This window comes from Numenius arquata, chromosome Z (assembly GCF_964106895.1).
Source record: "Numenius arquata chromosome Z, bNumArq3.hap1.1, whole genome shotgun sequence".
Classification (NCBI taxonomy): domain Eukaryota; kingdom Metazoa; phylum Chordata; class Aves; order Charadriiformes; family Scolopacidae; genus Numenius; species Numenius arquata.
Window position 1 is genome coordinate 14,150,622 of NC_133616.1, and position 16,316 is coordinate 14,166,937.

Below are 16,316 nucleotides of genomic sequence, written 5' to 3' on the forward strand. Positions count from 1 at the left end.
TCAAACATCACTTGGACTTAATACCCTTTTTGTATTTTCTATTTTTTGCAGATTCTGACAACAAAGGTGTGAATTCTGGTCGCTTGGTTGCTTGCATAACCACTTTGTTCTTATTCAGCAAAATCAGGCCCCAGCTAATGGTCAAACATGCCATGACCATGCAGCCATACCTGACCACTAAATGTAGTGTAAGTAAAGAAAATCAGTCTTTATTTTTCCCCAGATAATTAAATATGGAAATGAAGGGCAGTCTTGTATACTTGATGAAATTGAAGGTAGGAGAAGAAAAAATTGTGGGTTTATTTCATGGGTATCATGGCTTCTGAAGATACTAGGTCCTTTTGATGATCTCTATAGCTTCTAAGATGCTGTTCCTCGCCCTCCATATAGAGGCTATTCGTTATAGGCTGTATTCATTAGAGGCTATGGAGGCTATTCATTGTAGCCAAATGAAATGGAAACCTGTTCTCCTTCTTTGTCTTAAGGACTAAGACCCAGTTTTTAACCTGTTTTAACCTCTTAAAATTGTTTCGTTTTATAGTCACAGTCTTAAAAGGAGTTACTATTTAACATATGAATCTTAAGACTAAAACTGTGGTTCCATAAGATAGAGCAAATGTATCAGAAGAAAAATATCCTGCTCCATCCTCTTACATTCTTCATCTCTCACTTCCCTAGCTCTAGTGTTTTTGAATTCCTGTGTAAGACAGTTTAGCTCACAAAAAAGATAGAGCGCTGTAATGCTGAGCATTCCACTCTGGTTGAGTGTCCCCCCTCCTCTGAAATGTTGTGGCTCTTTCTGCCATTTTGATGATCACAGTTGGCTCAGTGGAGGTTGTGATGAACCCCTGATCTGGCAGAAGGAGCAGGGCAGGATCATGCACCTGTGGCTCAAGGAGGAGCCTGGGTGGCTGGCAGCAAACCATTACATTAGGTCAGCTGCCCAGGGCAGGCTTGAGACTGTTACCAACTTAGATTGTAGGTATAGTCTAGCGTTTTCCTGCTTCAGCCCTGGAGCATTCTCTAGGCACGTTTACAACAGACTGTTAGAGCTGCCTCTGATCAAACAGTATAGGAAAGGATTAGCTGGTTGTTTACTGGCTGCAACCCATTCAGTGAGTTATGTTGGTCTTGTATTTGGGTTGAGATGAATTGCAGAATTACCACTGTCAGCTTGAATGTGTTACATAGTTGATAGCAGCATTTGGGAATTATCCTATTCTGATTAGTGAGCTTGATTCGTAAAAAAAAAAAAAAAAAAACCCAAACAAACAACTCAATTTCTAGCAGGATGTATCAATAGATAAATGTTTTCCACAGATTCCTCACTTAACAATACATATACAGTCATGATAATGCAAACCAGTAATAATTTAAATTGTAATTGCTACATTTGTGCACATTATTACCTATTTTGTTTAAGGCATGTAAAGTCATAGCACAAGTTCATTTTGTTGCTGATACCTGTTTCCAGGTTCTGTGTGTTCTCTTGCATGCATGTGTCGGAAAGAGTTCCTAGATTTATTGTAGGACTCCAAAAAATTATCAGGACCAAAAGTCTTCAGGTCTGTCATAGCCTTGATGATGCATGAAGTTCTGCTCATACATTTTATTTTTCCCGGAAGTTCTGTAGAAAACAGAACTAGCTTTCATAGTAATATGTAATTTAATAGTAGAGGTAAACTGTATAAATATATTTAGGTCTTTACCAAATACCTTACATGAGTTGGGATTTTTGACTGTCAATGTATATTAATAATACTTAGCTTACAGGTAACGTGGCCAGAAATGTTAAATGCTATGAATACTGTTTTTTCAGACTCAGAATGATTTCATGGTGATCTGCAATGTTGCAAAAATCTTAGAGCTTGTAGTGCCGCTAATGGAGCACCCAAGTGAGACCTTTCTTGCCACTATTGAGGAAGACCTCATGAAACTCATCATCAAATATGGCATGACGGTAAGCTTTTAATTGCTGCTATTCAAGATGATTCCATTTCACATTGTGAAATACATGGCTTTGATTTAAAGAAAGTCTGTCTTCATTATGAAGATAACTTTTGAGCCACAAAAAGTCAGCGTACTTGGTTTTTAGAGCAGTGTAGGAGATGGATGTTACATCCATTAGATGGTTAGTTTTAGTTCAGCATAGCTTTTTCCTACATAACTTCACAAAAATCTCAGTTTTAACTTCTAAACATATAATTTGTTTGTTCTTTCTTGCTCCTAGGTTGTTCAGCATTGTGTGAGCTGTCTTGGGGCTGTTGTGAACAAGGTCACCCAGAACTATAAATTTGTGTGGGCCTGTTTTAATAGATACTATGGTAAGTAAAGTCACAATATGTAATTGTCACTTTTCAGTTTTGGCTACAAGTCTTATCTTAGGGATATGTCATTATTAAATGCTGTGATCAAAACTTTTCTCCTACTGTAGGTGCACTTTCGAAATTAAAAAGTCAACACCAAGAAGACCCCAACAGTACAATACTTACTGCCAATAAACCAGCACTCCTTAGATCACTTTTCACTGTTGGAGCACTGTGTCGGCATTTTGATTTTGATCAGGAAGATTTTAAGGGGAACAGTAAGGTAAAATAACTTGTATTTACTCTCCATGTCTTAGATATATTGAATGTTCCACGTCAGTTTGAAAGCACATTATCCCTTGTCCCTCAAAGCTATGTATTTTTTCATAATGCATACAATATAGCATTTTGGGTTTTAAATACATGGTTTTGCAAAGGACATGCAGTAAAACTGTGTTTCTCCTTTTCTTTTTGGTATTTATGCTTTTTATAAGAGATTGATAACATCTGTTTCATCTTCAAATAGCTATTATTTTTGTTTTAATTTGCTCAGGTTAACATTAAGGATAAAGTTCTTGAGCTGCTGATGTATTTTACAAAGCATTCAGATGAAGAAGTACAGACAAAAGCCATTATTGGCCTTGGTAAGAAATATTAATAGTTTTTATTATTCTGCTATAATAAAAATCCATGCCTCTCAGTAGGAATTCGTATGTTTGTGTAGCGGCAAGGGAGTTTGTTTAAAATCAAAATTTACTACATCTTTTATTTGAGAACTGGCTATAGAAAAGTTGTGAAAGGATTGCTGGTTGCATACTTCTGCAGCACGGTGAATGCTTTTGACAGTGAATGGCTTTTGATGTGTGAACGAGTCTTAAGGTACAGCGGATTTCCAAAGCAATGGACATGTTATGTTTTTCTCCACATGCAGGCAGGTTGTAACTCTAAATCTTGTTTCTTGTTTTTTCAGTCTGCAAGGTATGGTTAAAGATCAACTAGAAAAAGTGCTGGAAAAACTTTGAACATTTTAAGCATAGGAGCAGATATTCTGCAGGAGTCAAGGGAACTCTGGCAGTTTATGCCAGTGGGGCGGGAGGATGCTTGGTGCGATTTCACAAGGCACTGAGATCATGTCATGTCTAGATATTAGAGTTTGTTTCAGGATTTTAGATGTATTTCATGTTTAAATAGATTCCTGATCTGAAAGCATTAGCGTGATATTTCAGTGACTTGCAGTACATGAACTGCCTTTGAGTGGTTTGTATCGTGCCCATCCTCTGCTAAAGCACAAAAACTACATGTGAGAGAATCTTGTTTAGCTGTGGTTTCTGGAAGAGGTCAGTTCATGGTTATGGCTTAGTCTAAAGAAAGTTGTCTCCCAGGCATGTGAGCCTGCATTGTCTACTTTATCTGTGGGCAAGAATTTGCCTCTTTTTGCTGCTGTTTATGTAGCTTTTAGATACCCTGCTTCAATTCAGTCTAGGGAGGGCTCTGAGGATGTGGAGGGCTCTGAGTAAATCTTGATTTGATATTCTGTGAGAAACTATTTCAGACAACTGAGCAGGGTTAATGGCTTTAGAGTTGCCCCTGTGCAGGAGCAATGCTATGGTTTTCTGGAGTAGGTGAAGTTTTCCTAGGCATTACATCAAGGTGCACAACACTTACTGTAGTCCAGCCCAATTTAATTGTCCTCTACAGAATATTGCAGGGCTGTCTTTCTAACTGCAGACATGATTGCTTTGCTCATGGATGGGAGAATGTTACAGTCGCCAAAAATATTTCTAAATTATAGACTGAACTGTGATCAGTTTGGGGGAACGGAAGGCAAGCAGGGGTGGCTGTCAGTAGGACTTTTTCACATTTTTTTTTTCTCTGCCTGTAAGCGTATCAGTCTTTATTTTAATTAAATCTCAGGGAACTGTTTCCAGTGATATCTTGATCTCATCCAAGTACTAGTTCCGGTTTTAGGGTAGCTGTTGGATGTATGGACATGAGTTAGACAGTGCAAAATTCCACCTTACAGGCTGGTGATTGAGCAAAGTTGTCAAAGCCATTCAACAATTGTGTGCAGAAATAAGATGAAAAGGACTAGCAAGCTAATTCAACTTTTACATGCAGGCATTATGTGAAGAGTCTTTACTTTCCTATCAGCAATTATTTGTGTGACGTTTTAGTAAGGACTCTCAACAGTTTTAGCCTTTGCTTTGGGATGTGCCACTGCTGTTGAGGTTATGGTTACACTTCTCTTACAGATGTGTACTTGCAAGGCAGGTTGAGGATACAAAGTTATGTTAGTAAATTTAGCTAAACCTGTAAATATCTGACAGGTAGTATCTTAGCCAAGTTCAGTGCTTACTCTTAAGGCTCTTAACAGAGTGAAAACAAAGGTAGGAAGAGAAGTGGTGTGAGGGCAGTCCTTAAAAGAATGCATCAGGTGTCTTTTTTCATCTCCTATGACAAATTCTTACACCAAGTAAGATTTCTTCCCCTCTTACAAGGGATGGAAAAATAAGAATTACCCTGAGATTACTGGGTTTTTTAGACTCCTTTAAGTGAATGAAGGTAAAAAAGTGTTATGGTTTGTTACACAATCATGCACGTGCTTTTCATTTTTAAATTTAACCTTAAGAAATGGATTAGACTTGCACAGAGGTGGTCAATTTATAAACATCAATATACACCTATATAGACTGCACAGTTGCACCACATATGCCAAAGGCCATCATCATCCTTTTTCTCCTCTTTCCCCTCCTCCTCACTTGCTTCTCTCTTGTTCTTGTTTTGAGACTGAAATGAGATCTTAAACACGCCGAGGTCTTGCCCTGGACTCAAACTTTACCGACGCTGTCTTGTCTCTGTGTATGGAGTCAGTTTTAAAAACTTAACTCAGTCTTCCCTGTGTTACAGCTTTTTTTTATACATTGCTTTTGTATAATTTTATGTGCTTCCATTTTTTCTCCATTCTTTTCCGTTCTTATGTTTGCTGTGTGTTCATTCAGAATCTTAGTTTCCTGTAGTCATAAAAAATAATGTCTGCTTTTCTTGAAGTGTCTTAAAATAAATCAAATAGCTAAATGTAATTTAAATTGGGATGTTATGTTCCCATTACTGGTTTTTTATGGTACTCTGTAAGAGTTTGTCAGCAGCACTTCTAAACATATATACGTGATCTAAAATGATATATACTGTCACTAATTTAGAAAAGTTTCTATGAAATACAGACTAAGAACAACCTCTCCTTGAACAAGGGTCAGGTTGCAGCTAAAAACTATTCTGTAGTGTATGTCTTCCAACAGATGTAGTCTTGGGAATGCTTGAAGTAGTTTTCAGAAGACGACCTTAATAAGTATATGAATAATGACACAGCAAGAGCTGTAAATTTTACTGTTTGCTGGTTTTTTTTAATTTAGTATTTTCTTTTTAAATACTTGTGATATTTATCTTTTTTTCCACATTTGCTCTGCCTCCATATGAATAACTTTTCAGCAAAACATTTTTCTCCAAATGTGTAAGAAAAACAATGGGTAATATTTAATACTGTTCCTCCCTTGTTCTTCTGAGAGCTCCTAGTCATTCAGATGAAGGCCCTTCGCTGGACTTGCTTCCAGACCTGTGTAACTGTTCTTGGTGTAGCTGCCCTGGGTTTGCACCCCATCCTTATCCATCAGACAGAGCCACGGCTAATAGAACTGTCGTGGCTAACAGAGCTCCTTATAAGCTATGGATGGTGTCCATGTAGAAAAGCAATACTGTTTGGACTAGAAAAGGCTATGCTGTTGGGAGGAGATAGATTTCATACCTCTATTAAGAAGAAAGACTTAAAAAGCAGAAATACAATTTCCAGACGATAAGAACATGGAATATTTCCTCTTTTTTTCCACCCTTAGGATTTGCATTTATACAGCACCCAAGTTTAATGTTCGAACAGGAAGTGAAGACTCTGTACAACAGCATCCTTTCAGATAAGAACTGTTCAGTAAACTTAAAAATACAGGTGTTAAAAAACCTCCAGACCTACTTGCAGGAGGAGGATACACGTATGCAGCAGGCAGACAGAGACTGTAAGTGTTGAGTTCTTTTGTGCTAATCAGGCATGCAAAACCTAACCTTCTTGCATAAAATTACTATATATGTAAACTGGCTCACTGAAGATTGTTATCTGATCAGTAATATTGTACTCAAGTATCTTAGAATAATTTTCAAAAACTCATTTTGTGCATAGGTGTGTACACGTAATAGACCTATTATTTACTTTCAAGATGTATAAATTCTGGAAGCAATCTGGAATGCATAATTGCTGTAATGATGCTAGTAATACTTTTTATACAAATCCCCTCTAAGGTTAATTTGCAGGTAGAAAATAGTAAGTATAACATAAGAAAATTTTTAAATAAAAAAACCTTTATTAAGGATTTAATTAAGTAATGTCTCTTCAGTTCTACTAATGTATGCTTGCCATCAGACTGTTCTACATTTTATGAGATCATAAACCCATTTTAAGACAGACGAAATAATAAAGCTTAAAGATCAGCATGCATCAAATAATGGCAAAATAACGATTATACTGTGGTAAGCGTGCTATTGCTTTTGTCCTTCTTACAGGGAAAAAAGTAGCAAAACAGGAAGACCTGAAAGAAATGGGTGATATTTCCTCAGGGATGAGCAGTTCCATCATGCAGCTATATCTCAAACAGGTCCTTGAGGCTTTCTTTCATACCCAGTCCAGCGTACGCCACTTTGCTCTAAATGTCATTGCACTGACGTTAAACCAAGGTCTCATCCATCCTGTTCAGGTACAGTAGGCTTTTATGATGGAGGTATTTGTTTCTCAGGTTTTCAGAGGTTTTACACTTGTTACATAAATTTCCAGTTTTTCTCTTCCAAGTGTGTTCGAGGAGTTTCTTACTGTAGCTAGGGCCTTTACAGAAAGCATGGTATGAAGTCTGTTTTACGTTGTTTAGCTAGTGAGATTCCAAGTGCTGTATTTTCTATTTTTGGATCAAGATGTAAAAGCCCAGCCAGTACCTAAAGAGCATGTGCAAATATACATTGGAGCGTATTTCTGTTACAGATTTCAGGTTGTTTTTTTCATTTAATTCTTTATCCTGGAAAGTGTGTCAGCTTGCCTCCACCTTGAATGCCCATATCCTCCGGTTGCTATGGAATTTCAGAGTCACTGTCATAACTTCAGCCATCATCCCCATTATTCTTTGCTTACGTGATGTTTTTGTAATTATTTTTTATACTGCAGCCATTCTGCATGTTCAGTCATAAGTGGTGCGTTTCTTTAATGGCAATTTTTGTAGTGTAAATTGACTTTAGAGTTTGAGAGAAAGGGAAATACTGCCTGAAACCTCACAAAACTAATCATTTGTAATGTTGGTCTCTCGTATATTTGGTATTTTTTGTAAGCAAAAAGTAGTCAAGTAGTAAGTTGCATAGAGCTAGCTATTCTAGTTTCTGCAGTAGTCAGAATATAACAAGAACAACAGTGTAGTAAAAGAACAAAGGCTGAGAAAGAGGAGGTACAATGACTCTGAATAATCATTTCATTTGTTTTTCAAGTGTGTGCCATACTTAATTGCTATGGGCACAGATCCAGAGCCCTCTATGCGAAATAAAGCTGACCAGCAGTTGGTGGAAATAGACAAAAAATATGCGGGGTTCATTCACGTAAGTAATTCTAATTTAACATTTTACAAAATAGTGTTATATTCTCTAGTGGTTTGACACCTGAATATGCCCCAGCTGCAGAAAAAGAGAATAAAGTAACAAATAAACATTAACTATAAGCAGTTGTAAAGAAGATCTTGACTCTTTGATTTCTGTTCTTAGAAATGGAAAGGATATAATAATTTGGAGCATCTCTTCCAGCCCAAAATTTCCTTTGACTTACAATTTACAGTATTATTTTCCTTACTGAATAGTACTTCAGAGTATTTATTTGGTAAGAGTTAAGGACAGCTGTTTCATAATGGTTAGCAATGATTTTCCTGTATCAGTGGACTAGGGAAGAGAACACCTTGCAAAAGCAGAAATCCTTAGTGTATACATATTAGAATGTTAAGGCATCAAGGCTTTATAAATTGTAATCCAAGCAGAAGCTGTTCAGATCTGAGGAATCTTGCTGAAAGGAAAACCTGAGGGCTAACTGAGGACTTGTGGGGTTGTGGCATAGTGCCAATACCTCTGCTTGAGATCTGAAAATGAGCTGCAGCAGCATCTCCTTGTTTCAGAAGACCCCAGCCTAGGTTCAGTGTGTGTTCTACATTGTGCGACTTCTCACATCTGGTTGCGTTCCACTGCAATTTGAGCGTTGCACTGTTGATGTCCTCCAAACCCACATGTAATCCAGTAGGTGAAGGCTAGCAGAGGAAGTTTGCTCTGTAGGCAGCTGGGATTTAGGGCAGTGTATCGCTGCAGAGACAACTTTGCTGAACAGTAGCAGCATAGAGGGAATGAGGAGACTAGGATATGCAGCCTAACTAGAGATTCAGTTTGTTCTGAAACTAGAGCAGGAGCCTTGAAGTAAGTAAAATCAGCTGGAAATTACAGGGTATATGCAAAAAACCCCTCATTTTCTCTTTGATAGCCCTATTGTACTAATATGGACTCAGTTGTTGGTTTCACTAAAAGTGATGTCAATATACATATTTGGCAAAATATTCTTTCATTTTAGTATTCTTGAAAATTGTTTAAATTGGAATACCTGGCTGTAGTGGGTAAACAGATTAGCTGTATGTTTCTAACAGAATTTCGCTCTTGTGAAAGCAGTTCACAAGACATTCTGGTGTCTGCTGCAAGTTCTGCTGTAATCCATTTGCCAATTCAAATGATAGTATCACCTCGGTGCATGTTTCAAAGTTAAACTTCAGATGAGCACCCACTTAAAAGGAGTAAGTTTTACTGCTTTGAAAGCCATAGTTTAAATAAAAATAAATACATTTCCATTTCAGATGAAAGCAGTGGCTGGTATGAAGATGTCTTACCAGGTGCAACAGGCAATTAATACCTGCCCAAAAGATCCCGTAAGAGGTTTTAGACACGATGAATCATCCAGTGCATTGTGTTCACACCTATACTCCATGATCCGAGGGAACCGTCAACACAGACGAGCGTTTCTAATTTCTTTACTCAACCTTTTTGATGATACTGCAGTAAGCATCACACTTCCTTCACTTAAAAAGAAATTAAAATACAGCATTATAAGCTTAAATTCTCCTTTTACAGTGTATTTTTATTTGTAATTATTGATAACTTTGTTTCCCTAATGTACTTTGTTTTGCTTTGTAATATAAGGTATATAATATCACCTATATAAATAGAACCATTTGTTACTTTTGCATCATTCTGTACCTTTCTATACCCAGTTTGGACTGATCAGAAATAATGTATCTTCAGGTATGATTAAATTTTGCATATATACGTGTTGTTTAGAGTGTTTTGTTCATGTTTGATCATGTTTTTGCTTTAGACTGTTAGGAACCCGGGATAAGTGTATAAATCTAAGATATTTGTATGCGTATTGATATGTACTTTTTTTTTTTCACTTCCAGAAAACAGAGGTGAATATGCTCTTGTACATAGCAGACAATCTAGCCTGTTTTCCTTATCAAACACAGGAAGAGCCACTGTTTATAATGCATCATATAGACATTACACTGTCAGTTTCTGGTAGCAACCTACTACAGTCATTTAAAGAGGTATGCACACTTATATTTTAGTATATTTATTATGGTGGCAGCATAAGTTTCTCTATAATTTGGTTGATTTTTCTGGGAATTCAGTACTCTTGTTATGATATGGACCAGTAGCATTATTTTGTAACCATTAGTTAAAAACAAGCAACCCTTTCTGTTCTGGCCTCTGGTAGACACTAATTAAAAACTTCCCTTGCATTGCTGATTACATTATTAAAAAAGAATGATGAATTTTGAGATCTTAATATCAAATTTGTCTCATTCCCTGATATGGCTGAATAATAATAAATTGCATGCATCCAGAAGCACATGAACCCAGAACAATAATGAAATACTACTTTATTGTGATTGTTTGTATAATTTTAATAATGAGATCTAGTTGGCTGTTTATTTTGTTGTCAAGTCGCTGATGGCAGTTGCATGAGTGTCACCCAAGACACTTTAATACATTGTTTATTGCAAAATAAAAGTGCACAATATATAGTTTCTTATGGCAGCATATAAGAACCTGAATCATGGTATACTATCTGTTGTTACTGCAATATGCAACCCTGTGAGAAAAAGGCCTCTGTTTCTTAAGGACTGTGGTGTCTTCATTTCCCAGACAACTTCAACAGTAGAAGGTGCAACTGTCAGGAAGCAAACCCGTTTCTAGAACGTCTGGTCTGACTAGTAACTACAAGTCAGAGCTGATGCCTGGAGAGCACCACTGCTCTGAATTCTCACCCTATCAAAGCTGATTTTTAATCTGCCAGAAAGAAACAGTACATTCTTCAGATTGGGGACCAGTCCGTAGCACCCAGCACAGAAAGGACGAGATCCTGCTTAGGACACTTTAAATTCTGTGTTGTTAAAAATCATACTGTGGGCAGTAATAATGCACGTGTGAAATTCTGTAGCTCTACAAGTAGTGGAACTGATTATTATTAACACTGTATATGATCACCTGAGGGTTTCTCTGCTCAGCAGTGTAATTAGCGTCATAGAATTTTAAGAGACAAGGATTAAAACCAGCTTGGACTAGTCTGTACCAAAGTACGGATGTAAATCAACGTGACACACAGAAATGATACCTGGCTGGAAGTAAAGCAGAGTTTTCTTCCTGATTTATTGTATTTGGCCTTCTACTGTATTTTACTGTCACTGCTAACAAACTTGAGCAGTCTTTAAAGAATAACGTGCCAGTGGAGTAGTTGTTGCTCAGTTCCTTCTGTACCCACCTTGCAAAAAATATGTGGGCTTTGGATCAATTTTTCAGCATCTTTTTGCCATAAATAGTTTTAATTTTTAATATCAAGTTATAGATTAATAACATTGTTCAGGGTATTCTTGCTAATTTAAGCCAGTAGTGATTTTGGAAGGATTTTTTTAGAAATGTACATGATGCTACTTGCTCTAATTTTGGAATGTGTGTTAACTTCTCTGTCTTGCAGTCTATGGTGAAAGACAAAAAAAAGGAAAGAAAACCTTCATCAGATGAGGAGACTGAGAGTGACAGTAACAGTGGCAGTGAGAGTGAAAGTGAGGAGGAAGCTTCTAAGCCTCGGAGATTACGGAAGCGAGTAGACTCTGATTCAGATTCCGATGAAGAAAATGATATAAATGCTGTGATGAAATGTTTACCAGAAAATTCGGCTCCTTTAATTGAATTTGCAAATGTCTCCCAAGGCATATTATTACTTTTGATGCTGAAACAGCATTTAAAGAACCTCTGTGGATTCTCTGATAGGTAAGGATATTTAGATAATAGGCCATCTTGTTATCTAGTGAGTTCTTCATAGGGATTAAGTTTGGAAGGTTTTTTTGAAAGTTGATTGTAATTAAATGTTTAAGCAATAGATTTGTGTAAGAGAAAAAATGTAATTGTGGTAAGGTGAATGCAATGAAACTTTGGCTTAGAAAAAGCAATGATTTCATTTCTTACCAGGGTGTCTCCTTTATATGGAATGATACAATATAACTACTTATGTTGAAGATTTTAAAAGTTTTTTCTTGAAATTACTTTGGACTTTCCTTAAAAGCTCTTCCCTTTTGTTTTCTTCAAACAGTAAAATTCAGAAATATTCTCCATCTGAATCTGCAAAAGTTTATGATAAAGCGATAAACAGGAAGACAGGAGTTCATTTCCATCCAAAACAAACTCTGGATTTTCTGCGGAGTGATATGGCTAATTCCAAGATCACTGAAGAAGTGAAGAGGAGTATAGTAAAACAGTACTTAGATGTAAGTAAAGCTGCTTTGTAGAAACCCCAAAATCCTGTCAGACTAGGAAATCCTGTCAGTGCGAACTTGAAAGTAGATATTGATGTATTGGATGAACATTTCAAAATGTTACGTTACTGATAATCTTATGCAATATACTGATAACTCACCACTTCCTTTCAGGTTGTTTAGCAGGACTGTCTTTCAAATAGTAAGAAGTTTAAACACAATGAAAATTAATTTAAACTAAAAGATACTCATCTTTATGGAGTATTTTCTAATTTCTGATATCCATATTGTATACCTTTCCCAGATAAGTTGTTCACTTTATCCCTGACTGTTTCTGTCATAGGATCAGAGACTATATCTAATGTATTTACTTCGGTATCCACACACATACCCCCACAGCCCCAAATCTTCAAATATCAATTAGAGAAAACTTACAATTTTGGAAACACAGAAGGAAAGCTTTTACATACCTCCTAAGAAAGAGAGAAAAGTGAAAAAAGTTTGTAGAACAAAACATAAGCTGTTCAAGTTTGAAGTCTGCCATTTGTTTTACTCTGTTTCTCTACCGTGCCATTTTTTTTTTAATCTAATGTAATGTGATATAAATGTATAGTTTAATATTACAATGTGGACTAATATTTTATTTTTTTTTTTACGTAGTTCAAGCTCCTTATGGAACATTTGGACCCTGATGAAGAGGAAGAAGATGGAGAGGTGTCAGCTAGCACAAATGCTCGGAACAAAGCAATTACCTCGCTGCTGGGAGGAGGCAGCCCTAAAAACAATGCAGCTGAGACAGAGGACGATGAAAGTGATGGGGAGGATAGAGGAGGAGGCACTTCAGGGGTGAGGCGGAGGAGGAGTCAACGTATTTCGCAGCGTATTACGTAAAATGATTTTTATGTGCTTATAAATGTCAGTCTATTATATTAAATGTACACGAAGTAATGTAATCCACATGAAAGAAAGCATTTTGTAGATAGAGATTCTCTACTTAACCGTTTATACAACTTTTGTAGAAAGTTTAACAGAAAAGACAATAAAAAAAAAACAAACTAGAAAATGAGATTTATCCCGTATAAAAAGTTATTAATTTTCCTTTGGAATGTACTGTGTGTTATCCTTTTTATTGTTGCCAAGTTTTTATGTAGCTTTATGATTCATGTGTATATATAATTTTATATATCAATAAGAGATAAAGACACGGGTACAAATTAAGAGTATGTGGTTTTACAAGGATATGTTAACCCCTTGGCGCTGGCGGTCGCGGTGCGTCTCATTGCCGGCAATGGAATGTGTGCCGGGAAATCCCAACTCCCGGCGTCAAGGGATTAAAAGCAATAAAAGCAATAATTTCACTAAAGTTCTTTTGTGTAACACTTGGTCTTTTTTCCCCCCAATGTTTTAGTCATTGAGAAGGTCAAAACGAAATTCAGACTCTACGGAGTTGGCAGCACAGATGAATGAAAGTGTTGATGTCATGGATGTCATCGCTATTTGCTGTCCAAAGTACAAAGACCGACCACAAATTGCAAGAGTAGTACAGAAAACCAGCAATGGCTTCAGTGTTCAGTGGATGGCAGGCTCCTACAGTGGCTCCTGGACTGAGGCTAAGCGCCGTGATGGCCGCAAACTGGTGCCTTGGGTAGACACTATTAAAGAGTCAGACATTATTTACAAAAAAATTGCTCTAACGAGTGCTAATAAGCTGACTAATAAAGTTGTGCAGACTTTACGATCGCTGTATGCCGCCAAGGATGGAACTTCCAGCTAATGAATTTGTACATGCAGCCAAATTTACAGGAATTGAAATAAGAGAAAAACTTGAAATATCAACTTTCTGGCAAAAAAAAAAATCAGTTAAATGAAGAGTAAGAATGGAACCTGGGACGCGGGAAAAAAGAAGGAAATGTTTGGTAAACATTTTTGTGGGAGCTTCCTTCGCTGTTGTGCAGCAGAAACTTCTCAGTTCATTTTTACTCCCACTGTATTATAGTTTAACAAAAAAATTGTTTATATCTTGAAAAAAACCTTTCTGTTTAAAAAAAATAAACAAGTGAATGTTGGAAATTAGTCTGTTAATGTTCTTAATAAAGTGTTCTTGGAGTTTAACCTAGCAGCGGATGGCTTTCTTTAGCTTAGCCCAGTTTCCAGGGAAGCATTGTTTTTCCAGGCTGTAAAATGGCAGAATCTCCTGGATATATAATTTATTCTGTTGAAGAAAAAAAGAAAAAAAAAAAAAAAAAAAGGAAAAAAAAAAGCATGCAGTATCTATGACCTATCTGCAGGAGGAGTTTTTGTAAATGTAGATTTTGATGTATTAGGTCACCCTGAAATAATACAAGAAAAGGGATCCCCAGCAAATCTGGTGGAACAAATACTGCAATAAATTTTTTTACTTCTCTTTGTTACTTGTCTGTTTCCATTTGAATTTCTTATTGTAAAGATTTGTTTAAATCCATTTATATTATTTTGCAGTCTCTTATGTAAAATTTACTATATTAGTGGTTTTCAAAGCAAGACATAAAATATTGTTTATACAGTTTGTATAGGCTGACTTCTGAATAATTGGTATCTTTTTATTTTTATCCCTGAAAGGGTGTAAACACAAGTTAACTCCAGGGTTTTATTGTATCCTGCAATATTTAGTATTAACTATATGATTTAGCACTGTGCCAAACACATTTTCAAGAGTACATTTTGATATAAAAAGAAACTATAGTTTATTCCTTGTACGCTTCAGTTTCTTTCTAACGCTGTCCAAATGGTAATTTATGATAGTTTAAACCCGGGAAAAGCTGAGTGACGATTCTGCTGGGGGCAACTGGCCACGTGTGCATTTCTCTGGGCGAATACAGAGAGGTTTGTGTCGAGAGGAGAGAGCTGCAGTATCTGAGGAGTGAATGGCTGCGAGTCTGGGTAATTAACGCTACGTTCCTTCACAAATGAATTTTTAAAAAAAAATAATGTTTGTATATTAGACTATTTTTTTTACTAATTGAAAGATGTTTTCACGTTTTGTAAATTGAAAAAAATGCTATTGAAAGCTTTCGGAAGCGTTTGCTTCGACTGCATCGCCACAGCCTTTCCGAAGCAGTTTGCCTTCATAGAGAGCAAGAAAGCAGCCTACTCGCAAACAGGAAAAATCTAAAACAGCTAAACTTTTTAAGGGACTATTAAACCCTGCTGTGTTTTCACATGTATTTATGTAAAACGAGTGTTCCTCGATGAGTAAATCTTCCTTCTGTTACGTTTCTTTTCTTTTACAAACTTAATTTATGGTAGGAGGCTGTTTTTATGAAACTAGCTTGCAGAATTCTAATACGTTACTTGATTTGTGAGGAATAGTAACAGTATTCCAAAATATCCTCATGTACAAAAAAACCCATTAAACTGAAATGATTAATAACTCCTCAGAATCTAGTTAGTAATTGTTCCTATGGGAAATGCTGTTTCACCACTGGAATTTTTCTGAACTGAAATATTTTAGCACCTTTTTGTTTTTCACTGTTAATAGTGTTTTCTTCACTGTACAAAAAGCCACCTCTGGGCCTAAGACAGGTGTTGGCAAAGTAGGGAGAAGTAGAAAAAGCAGAAGTTACTCCTCTGCAGCTCTGGAAACAGGATGTTTTTCTAGAAAATTATGAAATACAGTACTTCTCAGGGCCAGGAGCAGCTTTTGTAGTGGGGAATTTATGCTTTAAGTGTAGTAGGGGTTGTAGACATGTCACATGTTACTACTGGAAAGAGTTGGAAATACTTCACAAGGAAACTCCCAAATGGTAAAACACGAGAATTTCATACAGATACAGCCTGAAAGGAAGTCGTCTGTTAGCCATTTCTGATGCTATTTATACTAAAGCATCTTATTTTTAATAGGTAACACAAATATTTCCTTGTTCATAAACAAATTGTTTTCTGATTATGTGGCTTTCCCCAATAGCAAAGAAGTTTTTTTTTTTATTTCCGTTTGCTTGGTATTTATTGGAATAAAGTTATCAGAAAGAAATTATAATTAATAGAAGTCTGAAGTTGTCTTGAGTTGAGAGGATTTGGGCCGTTGCTCTGTTGTGTGATCGGCCAAGGGGCATCCACGTCC

At 36.5% G+C, this 16,316-nt stretch overlaps 1 protein-coding gene across 1 annotated transcript in view; it reads left to right on the forward strand.

The window, feature by feature from the left end:
- NIPBL (NIPBL cohesin loading factor) overlaps positions 1–14,626 on the forward strand; it is a 124,558-nt gene extending 109,932 nt beyond the window's left edge. The window contains exons 34-47 of the mRNA XM_074165987.1: positions 52–188; positions 1,820–1,960; positions 2,231–2,324; positions 2,435–2,589; positions 2,860–2,950; positions 6,194–6,367; positions 6,909–7,099; positions 7,872–7,979; positions 9,263–9,463; positions 9,863–10,009; positions 11,440–11,735; positions 12,055–12,229; positions 12,878–13,063; positions 13,626–14,626. Of these exons, the coding sequence (XP_074022088.1) occupies positions 52–188; positions 1,820–1,960; positions 2,231–2,324; positions 2,435–2,589; positions 2,860–2,950; positions 6,194–6,367; positions 6,909–7,099; positions 7,872–7,979; positions 9,263–9,463; positions 9,863–10,009; positions 11,440–11,735; positions 12,055–12,229; positions 12,878–13,063; positions 13,626–13,991 (2,462 nt within the window). The 3' untranslated portion in view covers positions 13,992–14,626. The remainder of the gene's footprint in view (positions 1–51; positions 189–1,819; positions 1,961–2,230; positions 2,325–2,434; positions 2,590–2,859; positions 2,951–6,193; positions 6,368–6,908; positions 7,100–7,871; positions 7,980–9,262; positions 9,464–9,862; positions 10,010–11,439; positions 11,736–12,054; positions 12,230–12,877; positions 13,064–13,625) is intronic.
- Positions 14,627–16,316: the final 1,690 nt, after the last annotated feature.